General features: G+C 44.1%; 1 protein-coding gene across 1 annotated transcript in view; it reads right to left on the bottom strand.

Annotated features, from left to right (window-relative positions):
* Positions 1–24563, bottom strand: part of LOC120937244 (amine sulfotransferase-like) — a 53399-nt gene extending 28836 nt beyond the window's left edge. The window contains exons 1-3 of the mRNA XM_040350293.1: positions 24439–24563; positions 16879–17050; positions 10439–10653 (exon numbers count right to left, since the gene is read on the bottom strand). Coding sequence (XP_040206227.1) covers positions 10439–10653; positions 16879–17035 — 372 coding nt within the window. The 5' untranslated portion in view covers positions 17036–17050; positions 24439–24563. The remainder of the gene's footprint in view (positions 1–10438; positions 10654–16878; positions 17051–24438) is intronic.
* Between the last annotated feature and the right edge of the window lie 220 nt (positions 24564–24783).

Raw genomic sequence — 24783 nt, 5'->3', positions numbered from 1 at the left:
GGTATGGCAGAGTATCGGGGTATGGCAGAGTATCGGGGTATGGCAGAGTAACGGGGTATGGCAGGGTAACGGGGTATGGCAGGGTAACGGGGTATGGCAGAGTAACGGGGTATGGCAGAGTAACGGGGTATGGCAGAGTAACGGGGTATGGCAGGGTATGGGGTATGGCAGAGTATGGGGTATGGCAGAGTATGGGGTATGGCAGAGTATGGGGTATGGCAGAGTATGGGGTATGGCAGAGTATGCAGAGTATGGCAGAGTATGGGGTATGGCAGAGTATGCAGAGTATTGCAGAGTATCGGGGTATGGCAGAGTATCGGGGTATGGCAGAGTATCGGGGTATGGCAGAGTATCGGGGTATTGCAGAGTAACGGGGTATTGCAGAGTATGCAGAGTATGGCAGAGTATGGGGTATGGCAGAGTATGCAGAGTATGGCAGAGTATGGGGTATTGCAGAGTATGGGGTATGGCAGAGTATGCAGAGTATGGGGTATGGCAGAGTATGCAGAGTATGGCAGAGTATGGGGTATGGCAGAGTATGGCAGAATATGGGGTATGGCAGAGTATGCAGAGTATGGCAGAGTATGCAGAGTATGGCAGAGTATGGGGTATTGCAGAGTATGGGGTATGGCAGAGTATTGCTGAGCTGGGAGGGATGGCTGGATCTGTGACTGCAGTTGTCACAGATCCAGCCACAGCACTGCTGACACCCCGCGCTCCCCCCCCCCTCTCTCCTCTCCTCTCGCACTGTACCGAACGGTACAGAGAGGAGGGGGAGGAACCGGCGTCATCAAATGACGCCGGTTTGTTTACAAGTGATCGCTCCGTCATTTGACGGAGCGATCACGTGGTAAACAGCCGCGATTCGCGGCAATTTACCGTGATCCGTGATGCGCCGGGTCTTCTAGAGCACGGACACTTCCGCGAGCGCGCCCCAGGGGACGCGCAAACGCGGAAGTGCACGAGGACGTCCCAGGGACGTCCTGTCACAGTAACTCGACCGCGCTGTAGCAGTATTTTTGCTATAGCGCGGTCGGCAAGTGGTTAAAGTCTATGGGACACAAAACTGAAAAATCAAAAGTCCCCATTTTGAAGGCTTATATGCAAGTTATTGGACAAAAAAGGGTATGGGGGCGCGGGTACTGCCCTGGGAGACATGTAGCAATGCGATTTAAAAAAAAAAAAGATTGTTTTTTTTCTGGAGCAATGAGTTTAATGATGCTTAAAGTGCAACAATAAAAATTAAAAATTATTTTATAGTACCTGGTGGTCCCCTTAGTCTTCCTGTAAAGTGGCACATTTGTACCATGTATAGAACCTGACTTTTGTCAAAACTGACATTTCTAAAGAAAAACAAAAACAAATCACTTTTAAATTATGGGCAATAAAATACTATTGCCAGCAATAAAAAAAACGGTGTGGGGTCCCCCCAATCCATACCAGGTCCTTTGGGTCTGGTATGGATTTTAAGGGGATTCCCACACCAAAATAAAATTAAATAAAAAATGGCATGGGGTCCCCCCCAAAAATCCATACAAGACCCTTATCTGAACATGCAGCCTGGAAGATCAGGAAAGGGGGGACGAGCGAGTGCCTCCCTCCTGAACCATACGAGGCCACATGCCCTCAACATGGGGGAGTGGGTCATTAGGATGGGGACAAGGGCCTCATCCCCACAACCCTGGCCCCCTTTAACAAGCCCTGATAAGCCCCATGCCCACAGACCCCCCACAACCCCCTTTCCTGGCCTGCAAGGTCGCATGCTCAGATAAGGATCTGGTATGGATTTTAGGAGGGAGTCCAGGCCATTTTTTGGTTAACATTTTGGCATTGAGTTCCCCTTAAAATCCATACCAGGCGGGAGAAGCGCTGGACGCCATGGATGAGAATGTAGATCAGGCGCGGGTGAAACCTCTCAAAAACTCAAAAGACTGTGGATCAGGACTTAGGCCCCGTACACACGAGAGGATTATGCGCTTGAAACGGTCCTCCGGACCGTTCCCGCGGATAAATCCTCTGGCGGATTTTGATCTGATGGTTGTACTAACCATCAGATCGAAATACGTGCGGAATCCATCCGCGGTGACGTGTCGCGCCGTCGCCGCGATGATGACGCTGCAACGTGCGCGACGCTGGAAGATAAAGACTTCCGCGCATGCGTCGAATCATTACGACGCATGCGAGGGAGAGGAGCGGACGGATTGATCCGGTGAGTCTGTACAGACCACCGGATCAATCTGCTGGACAGGATTCCAGCGGATAGATTTCTTAGCATGCTAAGAAATTTTTATCCGCTGGAAATCCATCGGCCGGAAATATATCCGCGGAAAAATATCCGCTCGGTCGTACACACCACCGGATCTATGCGCTGGAACTGATCTGCGGATAAATCCCAGCGGATAGATCCGGTGGTGTGTACAAGGCCTTACAGGTATGCCTGACAAATGTTCAAGATAGCCAGCAAACTGTGCAAAATTAACAAGAAGGAGAAATAGATATCAGAAAACGTTTTCAGCTTATTCAGGCATTACCTACTAGGAAAGACATCCAAGAGATTATGGTCAATTTAACAAGCACACTACGGGGGGAGATTGAGGAGGTCCAAACTCAGGTAGGGCGGGTAGAGGAAAGGATGTGCAAAGTGGAAAATTATCAAAGTACAACAGAGATGCGTCTTAGGATGCTGGAAGATAAGGTTTATACACAAACACAGCAGTTAACTACTCTATAGCTCCAAGCCGAAGGAAGCGAAAATAGGAGTAGGAGAAATAATATCCGCCTTAAAGGGGTTCCAGAGAATCTAGATGGTATAGAACTAAGAACTGTGGTGATAGATATTTTGAATCAATTATTAAAAAATCCCCCAGAGACTCATAGGGTGTCCCTTCACCTCCTTCGGGAGCTCCCTGTAAAACCATGCCACTCTTTGGAGTAATCCACTGTACTGAGCTTGCTCCAGAATACCACATTTTTGGAAGGAGGTGTGGGAGATAACGCAGAGGTTTAGTGAGGGGGAGTAACTGGGGGATTGGACGTTCTACCTGTTACAGGAGTCGGATATCACGGTTAGACGGTATAGGAAGTTGGTAATCTGTCATCTTTTAAATGCAGCAAAAGCATGTATTCCAGTAATGTGGAAGCGGACCCAGCCCCCATCAGTAGGGATGTGGTTTAAAAAAGTAGAAGATTTGAATAGGATGGAGGACTTGGTCTGGACGTCTCGGCAGAAACGGGGGGGTTTACCTGGAGACGTGGGCGGAGTGGAATCAATTTAAATATTCAGAGGAGGGGGAAAACCTTATAGATGTACCTTTATAAATTAATGAGACTTGGAGCGGGTGGGTCCGGGGAGAGAGTGGTTGTCTGGGGGGGGGTGGTTCTCTTTTTTTTTTCTCTTTTTTTTTTGTTGTTGTTTTAGGGAGGGGGGTTTGTTTTTGGGGGAATAGGACAAGCAGAGGTAAACAAGGTATAAGAAGAAATGGATAGGAAACTCCCCCCACTGGGAAGGGGACAAGAGGATTCCCCGACAGCGAGGGGATCAGATGACCCAATGTGTACACTCTTAGGACTATGAATAATAATAGTATGTGAAGGAGGGGGTTAATGATGGTTGATAATAAGCAGATTTTGTTGTTAGGAGAAGGTATATTACATATAGAAGGAAGAGGAGGTTATATGATGCAGGGAATGTTTAATCACTTAAGACCCGGACCTTTAGGCAGCTAAAGGACCTGACCAGTTTTTGCGATTCGGCACTGCGTCGCTTTAACTGACAATTGCGCGGTCGTGCGACGTGGCTCCCAAACAAAATTGGCTTCCTTTTTTTCCCATAAATAGAGCTTTCTTTTGGTGGTATTTGATCACCTCTGCAGTTTTTATTTTTTGCGCTATAAACAAAAATAGAGCAACAATTTTGAAAAAAATTCAATTTTTTTTTACTTTTTGCTATAATAAATATCCCCCAAAAATATATTAAAAAACATTTTTTCCTCAGTTTAGGCTGATACGTATTCTTCTACCTATTTTTGGTAAAAAAAATTGCAATAAGCGTTTATCGGTTGGTTTGCGCAAAATTTATAGCGTTTACAAAATAGGGGATAGTTTTATAGCATTTTTATTATTATTTTTTTTACTACTAATGGCGGCGATCAGCGATTTTTTTCATGACTGCGACATTATGGCGGACACTTTGGACAATTTTGACACATTTTTGGGACCATTGTCATTTTCACAGCAAAAAATGCATTTAAAAATGCATTGTTTACTGTGAAAATGACAATTGCAGTTTGGGAGTTAACCACAAGAGGTCGCTGAAGGGGTTATGTGTGACCTCATTTGTGTTTCTAACTGTAGGGGGGGTGTGGCTGTAGGTGTGACGTCATCGATTGTGTGTTCCTATAAAAGGGAACACACAATCGATGACAGCGCCACAGTGAAGAACGGGGAAGCCGTGTTTACACACAGCTCTCCCCGTTCTTCAGCTCCGGGGACCGATCGCGGGACTCCAGCAGCGATTGGGTCCGCGGGTCCCGTGGTCACGGTCACGTGACCCACGGCTGGGCACTTAAAGAGGACGTACATGTACGTGCTTGTGCCCAGCCGTGCCATTCTGCAGATGAAAATGTGCAGGAGGCGGTCCTTAAGTGGTTAAATTGAATATTGACATATACCTGTAATGTAATGTTGGTTCCCTCTGCTGTCATTTGTTTGTCTTAAATAAAATAAAGGAAATATGAAAAAAAAAAATCACTGCTCCCGAAAAAACTGCAGTTTTTAAAACTCAGGACGCAGGACTCAGGTCCCCAAACACTTTTTATGACAATAACTTGCATATTAACCTTTAACCAGAGCAACAAAAATATAAAAAGCTCTTAACCAGAGCAAAAATAACATAACAAGCTCTTAACCAGAGCAACAAGATCTCCCAAAAAAAAATCACTTGCCCCGGCGCAGGCTATGCCTGGTACCCAGGCTCCTGGCCCTCAATTGCCTGGGGGGAGCCTCAGTTGGGGGGGGGTGGGGCATCAGGTGGAGGAGCATTCCCAGGTCCCTCCCTGGCTGCCTGTCTGCCCTCCAATGCCACCGCTATGCGGCTGAGCACAGCCTCCAGGGAAGCTGTCTGGGCCTGTACAGCCACTCTAAGGCACTTGACCTCCCCCACTAGTTCAGCCGTTGTCGCCTGCAGCTCCCCGAGGCTGGTCACAGTTGCTGCGCTGTTTAGAGCCACATCCTGTATGACATCCGGTACTGGACCCGAGGAGGCCAGGCTGTCAGCTAGGCGCCTCAACTCCACCACTAGTTCCCCCATATGGTGGCTCTGCTGGTCCTGCTGCCTGGCCAGATTTTCTTTCAGGATTTCGGGCGCACCCCTTGTCTTTTGGCTCGCCTTCCTGGGGACAGGAGTGGCTGGGGCCCTTGCATAGGGGGAGGATCTTGAGTGGCTGGAGATGAGGGGGATGGGACAGGAGGGAGAGGTTGTGGGGAGGACCCTGAGGGGCTGGAGATGATGCGGGTGGTTGGTTGTGATGGTCCTGCCAACACATGTGAATCCTCCAAATACAGGATCACCTCCTGGTCCATATGGACCACCTCCTCCTCAACCACCTCCTGCGCTGAGGACTGCCCACTCCCCTCCACCAAGGCCTGTTGGCTTCCCAGGGGGTCAGCCAGAGAAACAGGATGCTCGGGGGATGCTATAGGACGGCCACTGGCAGCATCGGATGGCCCCGCTCCCTCCTGCACACCTGTGGATGACACAAAACATTCACATGTTGGTGGACCCACACACTTGTCACATGTTCCCTTGCCCCCCCAAACATGCTACACACCAGATAGGAGATAAAACACACTTACCTGTCCTCATGGCCGGCTCACCTGTGTCGTAGCCCTCCACTCCCTCCACCTGCTCCCTCTGAAGGCAGCGGCCAATGACTTGCTCCTCCTCAGTCAGCCGGATCGTACAGGGTGGTCCCCCTCCAGTGCCCCTGGAATGGCGATTGATCTTCGCCAGCTTGCCTCTCACCAAACCCCGCAGGTCATTCATTTTTTTTTAGATGTCCTGGGGGGTCCTGACCTCAGGACCTACGGCATTTACTTGGGCAGCTATCCTCATGAGGATCTCATCCTTCTTGGATTTACTGGTGCTGGCACTATCTGCACCATGGAGGCGAGCATCATACCTCTCCATGGCAGATATGATGATTGCCCTCTCATCTGGGGAGAAGTTTTTCTTCCGTTTCTCCTTCCTGGGACCAGGCATAGCAAGGCAGCAATGTCAATAGCACATACAACACCAACCCAAAAAATGGAGTAACTTTGCGCTTGACGGGCGCATGTGGTGACGCTCTTATGCACTGGGCCGGCCCATCTCAGGGGGAGTTACACCCAATGTTGCTTTGCGCATGCGCAGAGGGGCGGGCCACGTCCGGCGCATGCTCCGTTTGGTCCGGACTTCATTTGCATGGGGGTCACGCTTCATTAGAATGGATCACGCCCACTTCCCTCCTACCATCACTTGCGCCGGCTTACGCCGACACATTTAAGTTGCGCTAGCGCATCGTAGGACGCATGTGTTCCGGGAATATGGGACTTCTCTCTCTCCAAGTTTGCTTAGCGTAACGCTTCTCAGATGCGCTACGCCTGACTAAATATGCGCCGATCTACGAGAATCTGGCCTAGTGAGCCCAGCTAAAGTAAGTGGGCTCATTAAGACCTATACAAAAACTCCCAGCAAGGGAAGTGCTCCAACCTGGAACCAGTTCTGTGTTTGTATAGACTGGGGAGTGTGGTATCTGTCCTGTGCGACAAACTTCTAAAACAGGGAGATAGGGGCTGGGGCAGCACAAGGCTGCACCTAGCTGTTAGATAGGGAATCTAAGTGTGTAGTAAGCGGTCAAACTGACCAGGATTTCTTTTCATGTTTCTTTTTGTTTTGCTGTTATATTTTTCACTGTATATAGTGCAAATAAACCACACCTTTGTTTTTTCACCTACAACGCTATCTGCTGTGCCTGATTTTGTGTGTGACCCCATTCGGGGGGGGTCACACACATCCGCTGCAGAGCTAACCCCCTCACAATATTTACTGTGTATGTATGTATGTATGTATGTCATACCTCCCAACTTTCTGAGATGGTGAATGAGGGACACCTATCAGCAAAAGTATGCAGGCATAGGACACACCCCTTGCCACGCCCCCTTAAAGGAGAATTGTACAAAAAAATAAGATTGGTTAAACCCACAAGTGCTTTTTTTACCACTACTATTTATTTATATTGGCTTTTGGAATTTACAAATGCAGCAATTTAGAAATCAGATGAAAGTTTAGTGCTGGGAAACACTTTTTGATTGATAAAAAGTGCATTTTATATACATCTATATAGATCAGACCAAAATGAGGGACAAAATGAGGAGAATGAGGGACAGAGGGACATTGCTCCAAATCAGGGACAATCCCTCGAAATCAGGGACAGTTGGGAGGTACCGTATGTGTATGTGTGTATATATACAGGGAGTGCAGAATTATTAGGCAAATGAGTATTTTGACCACATCATCCTCTTTATGCATGTTGTCTTACTCCAAGCTGTATAGGCTCGAAAGCCTACTACCAATTAAGCATATTAGGTGATGTGCATCTCTGTAATGAGAAGGTGTGTGGTCTAATGACATCAACACCCTATATCAGGTGTGCATAATTATTAATCAACTTCCTTTCCTTTGGCAAAATGGGTCAAAAGAAGGACTTGACAGGCTCAGAAAAGTCAAAAATAGTGAGATATCTTGCAGAGGGATGCAGCACTCTTAAAATTGCAAAGCTTCTGAAGCGTGATCATCGAACAATCAAGCGTTTCATTCAAAATAGTCAACAGGGTCGCAAGAAGCGTGTGGAAAAACCAAGGCGCAAAATAACTGCCCACGAACTGAGAAAAGTCAAGCGTGCAGCTGCCAATATGCCACTTGCCACCAGTTTGGCCATATTTCAGAGCTGCAACATCACTGGAGTGCCCAAAAGCACAAGGTGTGCAATACCCAGAGACATGGCCAAGGTAAGAAAGGCTGAAAGACGACCACCACTGAACAAGACACACAAGCTGAAACGTCAAGACTGGGCCAAGAAATATCTCAAGACTGATTTTTCTAAGGTTTTATGGACTGATGAAATGAGTGAGTTTTGATGGGCCAGATGGATGGGCCCGTGGCTGGATTGGTAAAGGGCAGAGAGCTCCAGTCCGACTCAGACGCCAGCAAGGTGGAGGTGGAGTACTGGTTTGGGCTGGTATCATCAAAGATGAGCTTGTGGGGCCTTTTCGGGTTGAGGATGGAGTCAAGCTCAACTCCCAGTCCTACTGCCAGTTTCTGGAAGACACCTTCTTCAAGCAGTGGTACAGGAAAAAGTCTGCATCCTTCAAGAAAAACATGATTTTCATGCAGGACAATGCTCCATCACACGCGTCCAAGTACCCCACAGCGTGGCTGGCAAGAAAGGGTATAAAAGAAGAAAAACTAATGACATGGCCTCCTTGTTCACCTGATCTGAACCCCATTGAGAACCTGTGGCCCATCATCAAATGTGAGATTTACAAGGAGGGAAAACAGTACACCTCTCTGAACAGTGTCTGGGAGGCTGCGGTTGCTGCTGCACGCAATGTTGATGGTGAACAGATCAAAACACTGACAGAATCCATGGATGGCAGGCTTTTGAGTGTCCTTGCAAAGACAGGTGGCTATATTGGTCACTGATTTGTTTTTGTTTTGTTTTTGAATGTCAGAAATGTATATTTGTGAATGTTGAGATGTTATATTGGTTTCACTGGTAAAAATAAATAATTGAAATGGGTATATATTTTTTTTTTGTTAAGTTGCCTAATAATTATGCACAGTAATAGTCACCTGCACACAGATATCCCCCTAAAATAGCTAAAACTAAAAACAAACTAAAAACTACTTCCAAAAATATTCAGCTTTGATATTAATGAGTTTTTTTGGTTCATTGAGAACATGGTTGTTGTTCAATAATAAAATTAGGCCTCAAAAATACAACTTGCCTAATAATTATGCACTCCGTGTATATATATATATATATATATATATATATATATATATATATATATATATATAAATTCCTACATTGAGTTAAAGCAGCCTTTATGTTTACATGTGACTTAACTGCCTGAACAAATAAAACATTGTAATATTATAACACGGTCGGACACCCCAGGTCGCTGCTGTGTTATTGGGCCCAGAAATTCTATAACATTTGTGAACATGAACCCATCCTCTGGTTCTGATCGATTAATAGGAAACAGGTAACTTAGTTGCTTTCTTTATGTAATACTACTGTGCCTAGACACTAGGGGTAACTACTAAAAATGGCAAAACTCACATTACTTTTTAAATCCGATCCATGTGCTGTCCATGACTCACCTATTGTCTGACTTTTAATTTTGACTCACTTGTTAAAACAATATAACATGTAAACTAAGGGCCAGACTCACGTAGCCCGGGCGCAGCGTAACATAACCGATTTAGGTTACACCGCCGCAAATTTTCTGTCTAAGTGCCCGATCCACAAAGCACTTACCTGGAAATTTGCGGCGGTGTATCCTAAATCCGTCCGGCGCAAGGCGGGCCAATTCAAATGGGGCGGGTACCATTTAAATTAGGCGCGCTCCCGCGCCGGACGTTCTGAGCATGCTCCCGACGCAAATTTCCCGACGTGCTTTGCGCGAAATTACGACGCGCCGACGTTTTGTGAATCGCGACGTGAAAAAAAGACTTGCGCCGGGAAAAACATTTTTTTTAAAAAAAATTCAAAAGCGACGCGGGAAAGACGGGTATACTTTTACATGGTGGAGTAATTTTCCACTTTGTAAAAGGTGCCCTATCTTTGCGACGGCAAACTAACACTTGCGGCGACGTAACGACGGGAAAAAGTTTCGTGGATCGCCGTAACTGCTAATTTGCATACCCGACGCTGGTTTACGACGCAAACTCCCCCCAGCGGCGGCCGCGGTACTGCATCCTAAGATCCAAAAGTGTAAAACTATTAAACCTGTCGGATCTTAGGGATATCTATGCGTAACTGATTCTATGAAGCAGATACGCCGTCGTATCCCTTTTGTGAATCTGGCCCTTTGTGTCCAACCCCTCTGTAAATATTTTGCAGGCATTTTGCAGTCTGCTCTCTGTACAGACTTTATGCAGTACAGCGATGATGCCACTGCTACTTTTTCAGGGTAAGCTCTGGGAGTTGATATTTAATTGAGCTAAGCGCCACGGTACCACAATATTGAAACTAAAAAAACATTATTAAATTCTGACAAAAAATAACCACCGAATTTGGGACAGATAACATTTGTTTAATTCTAATTATTGTCTCTATACGTTGGCTAATATCATATTCCAGTAACATTATCAGCCCAAAACGATGCTACTTACTTTTGCCTTTTTATTTTTTAGCCCTTGGGGAACAAATGGTTCTGCCAAATGGGATACAAATAGACGAGGAGAAGGACGACTGCTGTGATCTACATCCGGATTTAGAGTTGGGAACTCAAGCCATTGCACTCTTTCAGAAGTGTCGATCTTTCCAGTACCATTTCGGTGCTCTTCACTGCATATTAAGCTTAAGATTTGCTGAGACCAAATAGTTCCTTTTAATGTGAAAGGGAAATATTTACATTAATTTGTATCTATACAATTACATAGATTTAGCTGTATCTGTCCAGGATGCTCTAAGATAGAGTGTACAACCTTTTCCCTGGCACACACTGGCTGAGTCTTACTAAAACTAGTTCACACAGAATCTGGTGCAGTTGTGCATAGTAAACGGTCAGCTTCTAACTTCAGCTTATTCAATTAATCTGATTGGTTACTACAGCTGCACCAGATTCTATGTGCATCAGTTTTAGTAACTCTCCCCCTCTGTCAATTGGTTATGCATTTGGGACACCAAACTACATGGTTTCTAATTAATTCCAATATAATAAAATAACAACCCTTTGTCCAATGTACCATATTTAGCAGTCCAGAGTTTTTGTTATAGCAAGGTGTACATTATTACATGAGTAATATTTCAAAAGTAGAGATGTTCTAAAGAAGTGGGCTCCAAACTGTGGCATGCAGGCTAAATGTGGCCCTGTGTTTGCCTTTATCCAGCCCTTAGGGCACTCTTCTTCCACTAACACTAATGATGGGGCACTATTCCTTCCACTGACACCAACAATTGGGCACTATTTCCACCAATGATACTAATGGTGGTGTACTATTCCTCCCACTGACACCAGTGATGGGGCACTATTCTTTCCACTGATACCAGGGATTGGACAATATTTCTTCCAATGATACCAGGGATGGGGTGCTATTTCTTCCACTGATACCAATGATGGGGCCCTATTCCTCCCACTAACACTGATGCTGGGACACTATTCCCATGGAAAACAACAATGGGACAATTTCTCCCACTGACACCAATGGGGGGTCACTTAATTGTGTGTGGTGTAGGATCTGTTAGTGTGTAAGTCTTAAGCCTCGTACACACGATCGGACTTCCAGCGGACTTTCCCGTGGATTTTGGTCCGAAGGGCGTTGGCCGTGAACTTGTTCTGTATACAGACAGCACAACATTTTAGCCAACATTCACCAAACCACGTGGTTTTTCAGCTCTTTACCGCCACCCTTTGGGCAACTTCTGCTATTGTTGTCTGATGTTTAGTATTGGTTCCGAGTATGCATGTTTGCACTTTGGATTTTAGTGGGACGGATTTGTGTACACACGATCGGATAAACCGACGTAACAGATTTATTGTCAGACAGTTGGTGAGCATAAACAGCCAACATTTGTTGTCGTTAATTCAGCCCACAATAGTCTGATGAAGCATACACATGGTCGGATAATCCGACACAACACGTCCATCAGACAATTATGGCCATAAAATTGGATCGTGTGTACAGGCCTTAAGAGGGTAGATAGTTACAGCTCAATTTGTTTTAAACAGCTTTATAGATTTTATAGATTTTTGTTGAAGCAAGATGAACATTATTACATGTGTTAGTTAATATTTCACAAGTAGAGATGTCCTAAAACAGTGGGCTCCAAACTGTGGCATGCAGGCTGAATGTGTCCCTTTGCTTGCCTTTGTCCATTCCTTAGTGCACACTTCCTTCCACTGACACTAATGATGGGGCTTTATTCCTCCCACTGATACCATGGATGGTACACTATTCCTTCCACTGACACCAATGATGGGGCAATATTCTTTCCACTGGTACCAGTGAGTGGGGTATTATTCTTTCCACTGATACCAGGGATAAGGCACTATTGCTTCCACTGACACCAATGATGGGGCACTATTCCTCCCACTGACACTAATGATGAGACACTATTCTTTCCACAGAACAATGGGCATTATTTTCCACAAAACAATGGGCATTATTTTTTCCCACTGACAATGGGGCTCTACTCCTTCAACTGATACCAATAATAGGGAACATTTCTCCCACTAACACAAAAGATGGGTCACTTATTTGTGTGGGGTGGATGAATCTGTTAGTATATAAGTGTAAGGGGGTAGATAGTAAAGTGTTGCATATCCTGTTGGTGTTTTTGTCAACCCAAGTCTTTATGTAATTTTTTTATTTTTTTAACCTCTTCTCACCAAGCACACACAAATATGCGGCCTCTCAGAGGCCGGGCCTTGGCGCCAAACGGCCGCATATTTGTGTGAAATAGCACCAATAGACCTGTGCCGGCTAACTGAAAGCTCCTTTTCACTGCTTACGATCAGGAGCTTTCTGATCACATGACCATAAGCCCCGCCACGCCTCCCGGCATTCTAAAGCCCTTAAAGGGCTGGCAGCCACCAGCTTTAAGGGTTTAATTAAGAACAAGGGATGCTACTTAGTGTTTTTGGGAAGTGCCCTTTGTGCTGGTGTCGGCTGTCTTAGCTGAAATCCAAAGTTCTCTGCACTGTTCTCATACCCCCACAGAAATAATTTTCAGGTGCTGCAGGGTCAGCCCTGGTTCACACTGATGCGATTTCAGATGTGATCTGGAACGCATGGAAGAGAAATTAAGTTTTTCCTTTAGAGGCTATTCACATATATGCAGTGTGAATGCGATTTTAAAAAGGGCCCTGTGCATCTTTAGAGCAGTGCGGTGCGATTTTGACCCCCATTTTACATGCATTCAAATGCATTTTCTGAAAGGCGGAAAGGGTGGGCAAACTCGGCACCTTTGACAAGTATCTGTGACGAGTCAAGCACTAATATTAGCCCACTCAGCACTGGAAAATTACGGCTGCAAGGTTATGGGGGAGGCAAAGGATTTCAGCTAGCCAGCACCAGCACAAGGGGCACTTCACATTTCAAGTAAGTACTGTCCCTTGCACTGATTTATTTAAAAAAAAATTATGTTTTCTATCTGTAGGCTTTAACATACTCAGGGAACAGTTTTTTGTTTGTTTGTTTTTTTGGTTTAAAAACAGTATTTTTTTTTTTTGGTATAAAAATTTGATTTGCAGTAACACTTGTTGTGTACCTGTGCCCACCACTAATGATTGATTGCTCTCAGGAAAAAAATAAAAATAAAACACTGTCAATTCTTCTTTAAATTCTTCCTTAATCAAATTTATTTGCTTTAATGAGTTTGTGTGTTTCAGAATTTTATCAACGTGTGGACTATGTTCCGATATCTGATTAAACAGCCAGTGAAAACTGGTTCTATTTCACAACATATTTCTTCATTTAGATAAACATGGCCATTTGAAATATTTGGGTTTAATCCAAAATGTGAAAGAAAGAAACAAGGTTCAGCAGAGTACAAAGTCACCTTAGGATTAAAATGAATGGGAAATGTACAAACCCATATGTAGGTCCAGCTCAGAAGATTCTGACAAAAGTCTCACTGGCTTTGTGGGTTGGATGAGTGACAAACAAGTATAAGACTTGCAGGGGGGCTGGCGGTGGGCTAAGGTACATTAAATGTGTGACTGTAAAATGTAGTCCAATTCTACTGTAAGGTAGGGCTCCATTTCACATTGCAGGTAGGGCAAATGGGCTGAAGATATAGGGGATATAGATGAAAATCTTTGGAACAGGGCCGTAAAATCCACAGGGCATATAGAACACCAGAGCAGTTGTATAGATGGGGGGGGGGAAGAGATTCCCCGCTATGCCCTGAAGTGCAAAATACATCAGGGAGATTTTATACATCTGATATGGAGATGCCCAAAACTACATCGATATTGGGAGGAGATCTCCCAGTGCATAAGTAGATTGGCATGGGTATCTATTCCTCTGGACCTCCGGGTATATATACTGGGGGCCATAGAGGATAAAAAATTCCCAAAAGGAATCTATTTAATGTTAACTAGAGTACTATACCTAGCGAGAAAACGTATAGCACGACACTGGATGGCACCAGAGGTACCGACGGGAAGGCAATGGATTATATATGTGAATTATCTACTCCTGAGAGAAAAATTAACATATAGCCGTAGGGGGAAAACCGGTAAATTCGAACAGATATGGCAACCATGGCTGGGTGATGCCAGACTCGCGCCGCCACAACTGGTAACGGATAGACTACGGAGTTAAAGGAAGGAAGAGAAGAAGGAAAAGAGAAGGACAAAATAGTAGGAGGAAAAATATAAACAATAAGATCAAGCAGGAATAGAATAGGGAAAAAAGCACAAGCCGTAGACTTAAAAGATGAAGATAAGATGGTGTGGCAAGGGAGGGAGTGAGGTAAATAGAAAAAATGCACAAAATACTGCACAAAAGGTATATAGTTAAAGAAAAGGTAGTACGGTAGTACGTTGGGGAATTAGAGTTTAATATGTCTTTTTTATCTATTAAATATGTACTGTATTTTGTACCTGATTAAGTGCACAAAGTGTATTGTAAATGCACATGTATTTTGAATAAAAAGAAGTGATTGAAAAGAGATAGTGGGCCCTCAGATCCCCTGTGATATTATCATAGGTACTAGGTCTCAATGTGATTACGTGCTCCCTATGTTTCTTTTCTCTGTTATGTTGGAAAAAAAACAAAAATGGATGGCTTATTGTTTGATGTAAGATGCTTCTGACAACACGAGTTGTGATGTATTACTATGCCGTTCACAAATAAAGATTATACAAAAGAGAAAAGAGATAGTGGAAAGAGAATAGTATCACAATAACACAACAAGTTATGTGAGGGCCCTAGCACTAGAAGTGGTGTAAATAGAATGGACTTGAAATAGGTTCTGCTTTTCTCATGTAGGCAGGTGCACTCTATTTTCTCCACTGTAGGTGGCACTCGACCGCAGCATCATTGCAGTTGGAGGGGAAGTCAAGAGGAACATGGTTCCTCTATGGTTTCCTGTGTAACTGATGAAGCAATCTGAATGGATGCTGCGGCCCCATGTGACTCTGGCAGTCATCTTGGGTCAGGCAGAGCCTATTTAAAGAAGAAACACAGCCAAAGCTTGTACCCCCTCCACAGCCCAGCACTCCAGAGAGAGCGGGGGCAAAGCAGAGAACTGCTGACAGTTAGTCAGCAGCTCTCTGCTCAGGGAGCTGTAAGAACCAAGTCATCGGTGGTTTTTAATCGCACGGTTCTCAGTGTAGAGGTGCCAGGGGGCAGATGCAGCATCAGACCGATGCTGAATCCACCTAGGTATGTATAAATCTGCAATAACCCTGATTCCCATACTTCTCTTTTAAGGCCCTGGCTCCCAAGTTTGGTGTGCATTTCATGTGTGGGTAATGTAGGGATAGGTCACCCGTCTGATAGGGACAGTGATTAAAGGCAGGGAGAAGTTGGAGATCAGTAGGGAAAGGACAAGAACACCATCCTTCCTGTAGACCTCCCCATTTGGGCACGAACCTGGCAAAACCACATTCCGAACCTCAAGACAGGTGCTGTCGGCACATCCGAGACTTGTTCTGCTACACATCGCTGTTGCATTCTCTGCGTGTTCCTGGTCGAATGCCTTCCTGCCAGGCTTGCTGTGAATTTCCAAATTTTAATACTGGACTCTGAGGGGCTGATTTATTAAAACTGGAGATTGAAAAATCTGGTGCAACTGTGCATGGTAGCCAATCAGCTTCTAACTTTAGCTTGTATATTCCCAGTTTTACATATACATTTTATCTATTTTGTATTAACAAACAGTTATACATACTTTGGATTCACATTGTTATCATAACACTTACATGGTCAATTTATTTGTACCAAAAATAAAAAATAAATTTTACACATTATTTTTCACTTACACTATATAAGGATTTTGTCCTTATTTTTCACATCTAAGCTTCTAATCTTTTTCTTTTTTGTGAAGGGTTAATGGTCTAAAGTGTGCTCACATCCTTAATTGGTACTCAATTAATGGGCATATGTGATTGATTCTCATTTGATTGGGAACAATCTACCATCGGTTGATGTTGATCATATGGTTTTTGTTTGATACTATATATTTTTTGTGCATTTTCTTATATGTTAGCTATGACTAAGCACTAACCAATAGTGTGAAACACGTCAGCTGCATCCCCCAATTTTCTGCTGTGATGTGTGGTGTTTTAAAAAAAAATTACCAATAAAAGGCAACCGAGTGGTTTTTTCAGAGTGCGGCTGTCCAAACATTCTTTTCTACTTTTAGCTTGTTCAACTAAGCTTTGACAATAAAGCCTGGAAGCTGATTGGTTTCGATGCAGAGCTGCACCAGATTTTGCTCTCTCCAGTTTTAGTAAATCAACCCCTGAGTGTTTACTGTCGCCGCACCACACTGTACCTCCCCACAGGTAGCCCACATATTCATGTCACAGAGGAATTTTTAATACAATGAATTATATTTGACTGAACTAACTTGTCATTGCAAGCAGTGGTAAACCCACCTGATTTTGGATATGTAATCAAGAAAACATCATCATCTCTTATTTTAAGATCCTGTATGGAGTCTACAAACTCTGGTGTCATCATTTCCTTTATGAAACAGAATCCTTTATACCAGTACAAATATTTGTCACGTGACACAGGAGTAATTGCAGACATTGCTAGAAATGCTACCTGTAATAAAAATGAGTTAATAAGTGGAGTATAGGCAAGACTAGTTTAAAATACACATTGTTTTTCTTAGATACTGTAAAATATGTTTGACATTTTCATAATTTAAAGAATAAGGTCTCTGTAAATGTGTCTTCCATGAAAGCCCCTCTTCAGACCTCAGTAAGAAAGCCGTCCATGGACCAGTTATCTTTTTGCTAATTGTTAGGTTTTAGGCCGTGAAGCCTATCTAAAGGTGCTGCACCTTACATTCTTTTTTAGCTAAATTGAGTGCCCCAACATACACTGAAGTAATAACAGAAAGCACTATTAAGAATATAATCAGCCCCCATTAGCACCTCAGTATATGGACTGGTGGAACCCTAATATACTCTATAGCAGATTCTGGGGCAGATCCACAAAGAGAGTACGCCGGCGTATCTAGTGATACGCCGGCATACTTTCAAATTTCCCGCATCGTATCTTTGTTTTGAATCCTCAAAACAAGATACGACGGCATCTGGGTTAGATCCGACAGGCGTACGTCTTCGGATCTAAGATGCAATTCTTCGGCGTCCGCTGGGTGGCGTTCCCGTCGTATTCCGCGTTGAGTATGCAAATTAGCTATTTCCAATGATCCACGAATGTACGAGCAGCCGTCGCATCCCTTTACGTCGTTTCTAGTCGGCTTTTTTCAGCGTATAGTTAAAGCTGCTATCTGGTGGCGTACGCAATGTTAAGTATGGCCGTCGTTCCCGCGTCGAATTTTAAATTTTTTATTTTGTTTGCTGAAGTCGTTCGTGAATGGGGCTGGACATCATTTACGTCCACGTCAAAACCAATGATGTCCTTGCGACGTCATTTAGCGCAATGCACGGCAGGAAATTTAGGGACGGTGCATGCGCAGTTTGTTCGGCGCGGGGACGCGCTTCATTTAAATGAAACACGCCCCCTACTTGCTGATTTGAATTACGCGCCGTTACGCCGCGAGAGATACGCTACGCCGCCGTAACTTACGGCGCAAATTCTTTGTGGATTCAAACCAAAGCCGGGTAAGTTACGGCGGCGCAGCGTATCTCAGATACGCTGCACGGGTGAAGATCTATGTGGATCTGCCCCTCTGTCTTTTGTAAGATGCATATAATGAGAAAACTAATGCTTTTTGTCAAGGTAATTTTCTTCTTTTAAAGTTTTTATTGTTTCAACTAATTTATGAACTTTTTCTTACTATGTATGTAAAATATATATATATATATATATATATATATATATATATATATATATTTTTTTTTAAATAAACATTTACCATTAAGAGCACTCATGATATATGGTGCCATGCATGCTCAGTGGCATGCCCATGCATGTCTCTATTGCACTGCATATCTCCAGCAGTCGGCATGGGGGTGAAGTCAGGCTTGGAGTGACATTTTTATTTATGAGGGCAAGGTTTTAATGGCCTGTATTGTTGTCTGCAGCATGGAAGTGTATGCTGACCACTTATGGGCACAAGGTGAATATCATTGTGGAGTTTTATTTTATTTAATGTGGTTGATGTCCTTTGTGGCCCTTTTTGGGAACATGGATCTCTGTGGTTACTGTATATGTCACTATTCCATTATTATTTTTTACTGTGTGTTAGTACCATTTTGGAGGACCACGACCTACCCAATTCGGTGCCTGCTAGTGTGCCCTTATAGACATTTTTTTTGTTAACTGGACCTTCACTTTAAAAGGCTAAGCTCACCTTTCGAAAAAAAAAAAATAAGTAAACATAATTTTGCAGGCAAGAGATGTGCATTTATTATATTTTTACACTGCAGCTTTAAAGCATTGCACTTGCTATCAGTGGATCATGGGTGCAACGTTAAGCTCCTGCAGACACTCAGTATAGTTGTCTGCCCATACAGGCTGACAGTTACAGTACTGCAGTGCAGGAAGAGTCAATGAACTATGAGGGCGATCATGCATGCTCTCCTAGTTCAGTGAGAACTATAAGCAGTGGGCCACGGTAGAAGATAGGACTTGTAGTTCAGTTCAGTTCATTCATTCACATGTCTCTGTGAATGAATGAAGCAGCTGTGTGGATGAAGCCCCATACAGCCACACTGTTTTTATAATGTGATAGCGGGTGCTGGGAGAAAATCCATCCGCTCTCACTGGGAGGTGGGTAGTCTCAAGAGGATGTAACATGTTACAAAAGATGAACTTATCCTTTAAGGATAAATATAAAAAACAGTATATAAAACATAAGAACAGTACCGAACTGTGTCAGTCATATACCAAAACAGCGCTAGTGTTGGTAAGTAAAATGTGGCCATCTCCACAGTGACAGTTTTAAACAGATGATAAAGTGCAGAGTGTCAGACAATGTCCATAGGTGATCCTAGAAAGATAACAGCGTGCACCTTCCACCGGAAATTCCAGGTCCACCTCGTGAGAACACACTCCCCCTTAGGGGTTTAAGCAAAAAAACAGGCCTTAAACAGGGGGTAAAACTTCAGAACCATATATTGCACTGCACTGCACTCAACATCAGTCAAGTACACAAGATACAACAGGTGCAAGGATACAAGTTACCAACCTGTATCCTTGCACCTGTTGTATCTTGTGTACTTGTGCCTCTGGGCCTTGTGTATCTCTGGTAGCTTCCAGTCTTTCTTCACCTACAGGATACCCGGAGCCTCCAACAATCTACCATCTCCTTGACTGATGTTGAGTGCAGTGCAATATATGGTTCTGACGTTTATCCCCTGTTTAAGGCCTGTTTTTTTGCTTGCTCTGGTGAGTTTAAACCCCTAAGGGGGAGTGGGTTCTCACGAGGTGGACCTGGAATTTCCAGTGGAAGGTGCATGCTGTTATCTTTCCAGGATCACCTATGGACACTGTCTGACACTCTGCACTTTATCATCTGTTTAAAACTGTCACTGTGGAGTTGGCCACATTCAGGGCCGGTGCAAGGATTTTTGCCAACTCAGGCGAAGGTGCATTTTGCCGCCCCCTCCCCCATCACACACGCGCACACACTCACACCATACACCAGCACCCATAAATGCAGTAATATCAGCACCCATAAATGCGGCCTTACCAGCACCCATAAATGCGGCCTTACCAGCACCCATAAATGCAGTAATATCAGCACCCATAAATTCAGTAATATCAGCACCCATAAATTCAGTAATATCAGCACCCATAAATGCGGCCTTACCAGCACCCATAAATGCGGTAACATCAGCACCCATAAATGTAGTAATATCAGCACCCATAAATGTGGCCTTACCAGCACACATAAATGCAGTAATATCAGCACCCATAATGTGAAGGAATGCAATGAGCATAATGATAAATTAGAAAATGTCTATTCTCTAATGCATCTTTAATATAAAGTCTATATTGCTTTTTCTTGTATACCACTGCTACAATCCTTCCTCACTCAAATCAGCTCCTGATAGCACCCCCCCTCCCAAACATGGCGCATACCCCCCCACTCCCACATAGTTTTAGGAATGCGGAGGTGAAGACACATCAGAGGCCTGGCTAAGATCGACACCCCATCTTGTATCTTGACCAGTTAGATGTGCTTTCTAGTTCACATTAACATAATAGTGATGTATCATACTGTATGTAGAAGTTTCGCTTGTCTGCAATAAACCACAGATAACGGTGTGCTTCAACTGAGACAGAGTGTCCGTGACTCATTCCTAGCCATGCATGGTGATCTGAAATATGTAATCTGGAACAGCAGTAGAAAACCATGTTGACCCCTTTGAGGTCAAGAGATCCATCAAAATAAATGTGGCCTTACCAGCACCCATAAATGCAGTAATATCAGCACCCATAAAAGCGGCCTTACCAGCACCCATAAATGCGGCCTTACCCGCAACCATGAATGCGGCCTTACCCGCACCCATAAATGTGGCCTTACCTGCACCCATAAATGCGGCCTTACCCGCACCCATGCTTTTAACCTCCGCTAGCGGGCGAGATAGGGTTTAGAAAAACACCCGCAAAGCGCCACTTTGATTTCAATGCGCATGGGCGCATTAGGATTTTTTAATGTCCTGCCAGCACACCCATCAATTCAGTAATATCAGCACCCATAAATGCGGCCTTACCAGCACCCATAAATGCAGTAATATCAGCACCCATTAATGCGGTAACATCAGCACCCATAAATGCAGTAATATCAGCACCCATAAATGCGGCCTTACCAGCACACATAAATGCAGTAATATCAGCACCCATAAATGTGGCCTTACCAGCATCCATAAATGCAGGAATATCAGCACCCATAAATGCGGCCTTACCTGCACACATAAATGCAGTAATATCAGCACCCATAAATGTGGCCTTACCAGCATCCATAAATGCAGGAATATCAGCACCTATAATTGCAGTAATATCAGCAACCATAATTGCAGTAATATCAGCACCCATAAATGGGGCCTTACCCGCACCCATAAATGCGGCCTTACCTGCACCCATAAATGCGGCCTTACCTGCACCCATGCTTTTAACCTCCGCTAGCAGCCGAGAAAGGGTTTAGAAAAACAACCGCTTTGATTTTAATGGGCAGGGGCGCTTTAGGATTGTTTAATGTTCTGCCAGCGCACCGCTCCAGTGTGAAAGCACTTGGGCTTTCACAGTGGAGTGAATGGATTCCCTCTTTCAGGGCGCTTTGCAGGCACTATTTTTAGCATTATAACGCCTGCAAAGTGCCTCAGTGTGAAAAGGGGTCTTAGGCTATTTTCACACTGAGGAGCTTTGCAGGTGCTACAGTGCTACAAAATAGCGCCTGCAAAGTGCCCTGAAAGAGCCTCTTTTCTCACTCCAATGCGAAAGCCTGAGAGCTTTCACACTGGAGCAGTGCGCTGGCAGGATGCTCAAAAAAGTACTAGTAGCCGCATCTTTGAGGCACTCTAGGAACGGTGTACACACTGCTTCTAAAGCGCCCCTGCCCATTGAAATCAATGGGCAGCGCCACTGAACCATCAGCAAAGTGTCGCTGCAGCGGCGCTTTGCGGCCAGTTTTAACCCTTTTGGGCCTCTAGCAGTGTGCTGGCAAGACGCTCAAAAAAGTATTTGAGGCGCCCTGCTAGTGGCCGAATACGACAGTAAGGTGCTGCTAAAATAGCAGCGTTTTACTGCAACGCCCTAGTGTGAAAGTAGCCTAAGTCATGTGCCAGGCACATGACCAAACAGATGCAAACAGCCAATCAAATATAGTACTTGCTCAATATGGATTAAATAAATTATAATTATGCATAGCCATAGATATAAATAAAGTGATTTGTGCAACAGCAGGTACTACTTGCACAAATCACTTTATTTATGATATCTATGGCTATGCATAATTCTAATTTATTTAATCCATATTGAGCAAGTACTATACATTTGGCTGCTTGGCACTGGCAGTTGTAACCTGGCACACTCACATCATACAACAACATACACAGTAAGACATGAACATACATGATGATACGGACGGTACCTGGCTGGTCTCACCTGCTGCTGCAGTGTGCTGCTGCCTGGCTTTGGGGTTCCCCTAATTGCAAATCTCCTCTCTGTTCTCCAGGCTCCACAGAAACTTGATGGGTGACGTCACTCACTGACCCGCTCGGGGAAAAGATGAAGGCGCGCAGGAGGAGGGTAGGCGGGGATTTAGGCTCCATCTACACTAGCGCTGGCCCTGCAAGGCACAGGCACTTCCCATGCTATACTCTGGATACGCCGTCGCCACTGCAGCAGCGCCAGCACACACACTCTCTCTCTCTCTCCACGGGCGGCCGGGCGAGTTGTCCCGGTGGCGGTGCTGCGGCGGTGACCCGGTCAATTTTGCACCCTGTTCAGGGCCGGCGCTGGCGCCATAAGGCAAGTGCCCATGTTGCCTTGCGCTAGCGCCAGCCCTAGCCACATTTTATGTACCAACACTAGCGCTGTTTTGGAATATGACTGACACAGTTCGGTACTGTTCTTATGTTTTATATACTATTTTTTATATTTTGCTATGTTTTAAACAGCTGCTCAGATAGGATTTTCCTTTATGTTTGATGAAACTTAGGGGATCTAATTTTTGTTGTCAATATTTCTATTATCTGTATGATCCTCTGATTCTTAGTCTCCTGTTTGGAATAGCAATTATACTGTTCTTTGGCGCTGAGTGGTGTATTGGCGGCCTTTATTATACACCCTTTTCCTTTGATTTATCCTTTAAGGATGTTTTTAACATTTGTATAGTAAAATATGATTTTTTTATTGGGAATATTGTACTTGTGGTTTTATTTCTGAGAACTTAGCACCAATAACGTCCCACTGCCTTTTTCTTTGTTAATACTTGTGGTCTAATTTGGGGATGTTGTGCAATTCATTCCTATTTACACCTCGTGGGCCAGATTCACAAAGAGATACGACGGCGTATCTCCTGATACGCCGTCGTATCTCTGAGATCCGATGGTCGGATCTATGCGACTGATTCATAAGAATCAGTTACGCATAGATCTCCCTTAGATCCGACTGGTGTAAGTGACTTACACCGTCGGATCTTAGGCTGCAATATACCACCGGCCGCTAGGTGTCGCTTCGGTTTTTTACGCAAGGAATATGCAAATTCTGATTTTTGCTGATTCAGAAACGAACGCCCGCCCGTCGCTTTTTTTTTACGTCGTTTACGTTCGGCTTCTTCCAGCGGATAGTTACCCCTGCTACATGAGGGGTAGCTAATGTTAAGTATGGCCGTCGTTCCCGCGCCGAGTTTCAAATTTTTACGTCGTTTGCGTAAGTCGGTCGGGAATACGGATGGCCGGAATTTACGTTTCCGCCGAAAACAGTCATTTGGAGAATGCGCACTGGGAAATATCGCCGGCGGCGCATGTGCAGTTAAATCGGCGTGGGAACGCGCCCGATTTAAATTGTACACTCCCCCTAGCCGCGGAATTTGAATTCCGCCGGGGGAGTTACGATCCGCCGGCGCAAGTTTGGAGGTAAGTGCTTTGTGAATACTGCACTAGCCTCGCAAAAGTGCGCCGGCGGATCGTAAATCACATAGATTATGCGGATCTAAAGATCCGCTAATCTATGTGAATCTAGCCCCTTGATTTTTGAGAATGACTACACCTAATTGATTTACGCCTAGTTCATTTTCCTTATTGTTAACCTCGTATGCAAAAGATTGAATGACCAAACACTTTGATTCTCTTTGCTCTAGGCAGAACCATGTTTTATTAAAAACTGTTCCATCCAGAATAGTACTTTTTTCAGAATTTGTTTCTTAGTTGGACAAAAATTGCTATTGTTAATCTATTCCACAATCTTTTTCCAACTACAAACTTAGCAAAATACATAATATAACTAATCAAGCATGCAACACATCTTATAAAAAATGAAGATAAAAACGCAACAGTGTTAATAAGACTGACCTGTTCAAACTTGTTTTTTCACTTCCTGATTCGTAGCTTGTACCAAACTCACAATATTCCACGGAAGGGATTTTTATTCCTCTATCCGGGTGAACTATACTACTACTACGGTATAGCAATACCAATCAGTTATGACATTATAAAGTCCACCCCTTCACCATAGTTACTTTATAAAGTCCACCCCTTCACCATAGTTACTGTCCTTGGGATTTAACTAATGAGCTCCCAACACATTCAGTAGGATGTAGTATGTGTACAATTTACTGCAGATTTTAGTGTTTATTGCTTGTATGTTTATAATACAGTTAAACTTCAGGCAGCTACGTTTTATAAAGCACCATCAAA

The sequence above is a fragment of the Rana temporaria genome, chromosome 4, assembly GCF_905171775.1.
Source record: "Rana temporaria chromosome 4, aRanTem1.1, whole genome shotgun sequence".
Classification (NCBI taxonomy): Eukaryota; Metazoa; Chordata; class Amphibia; order Anura; family Ranidae; genus Rana; species Rana temporaria.
Note: the sequence above shows the minus strand (reverse complement) of the source record. Positions and strands in the feature narration are given on the sequence as shown.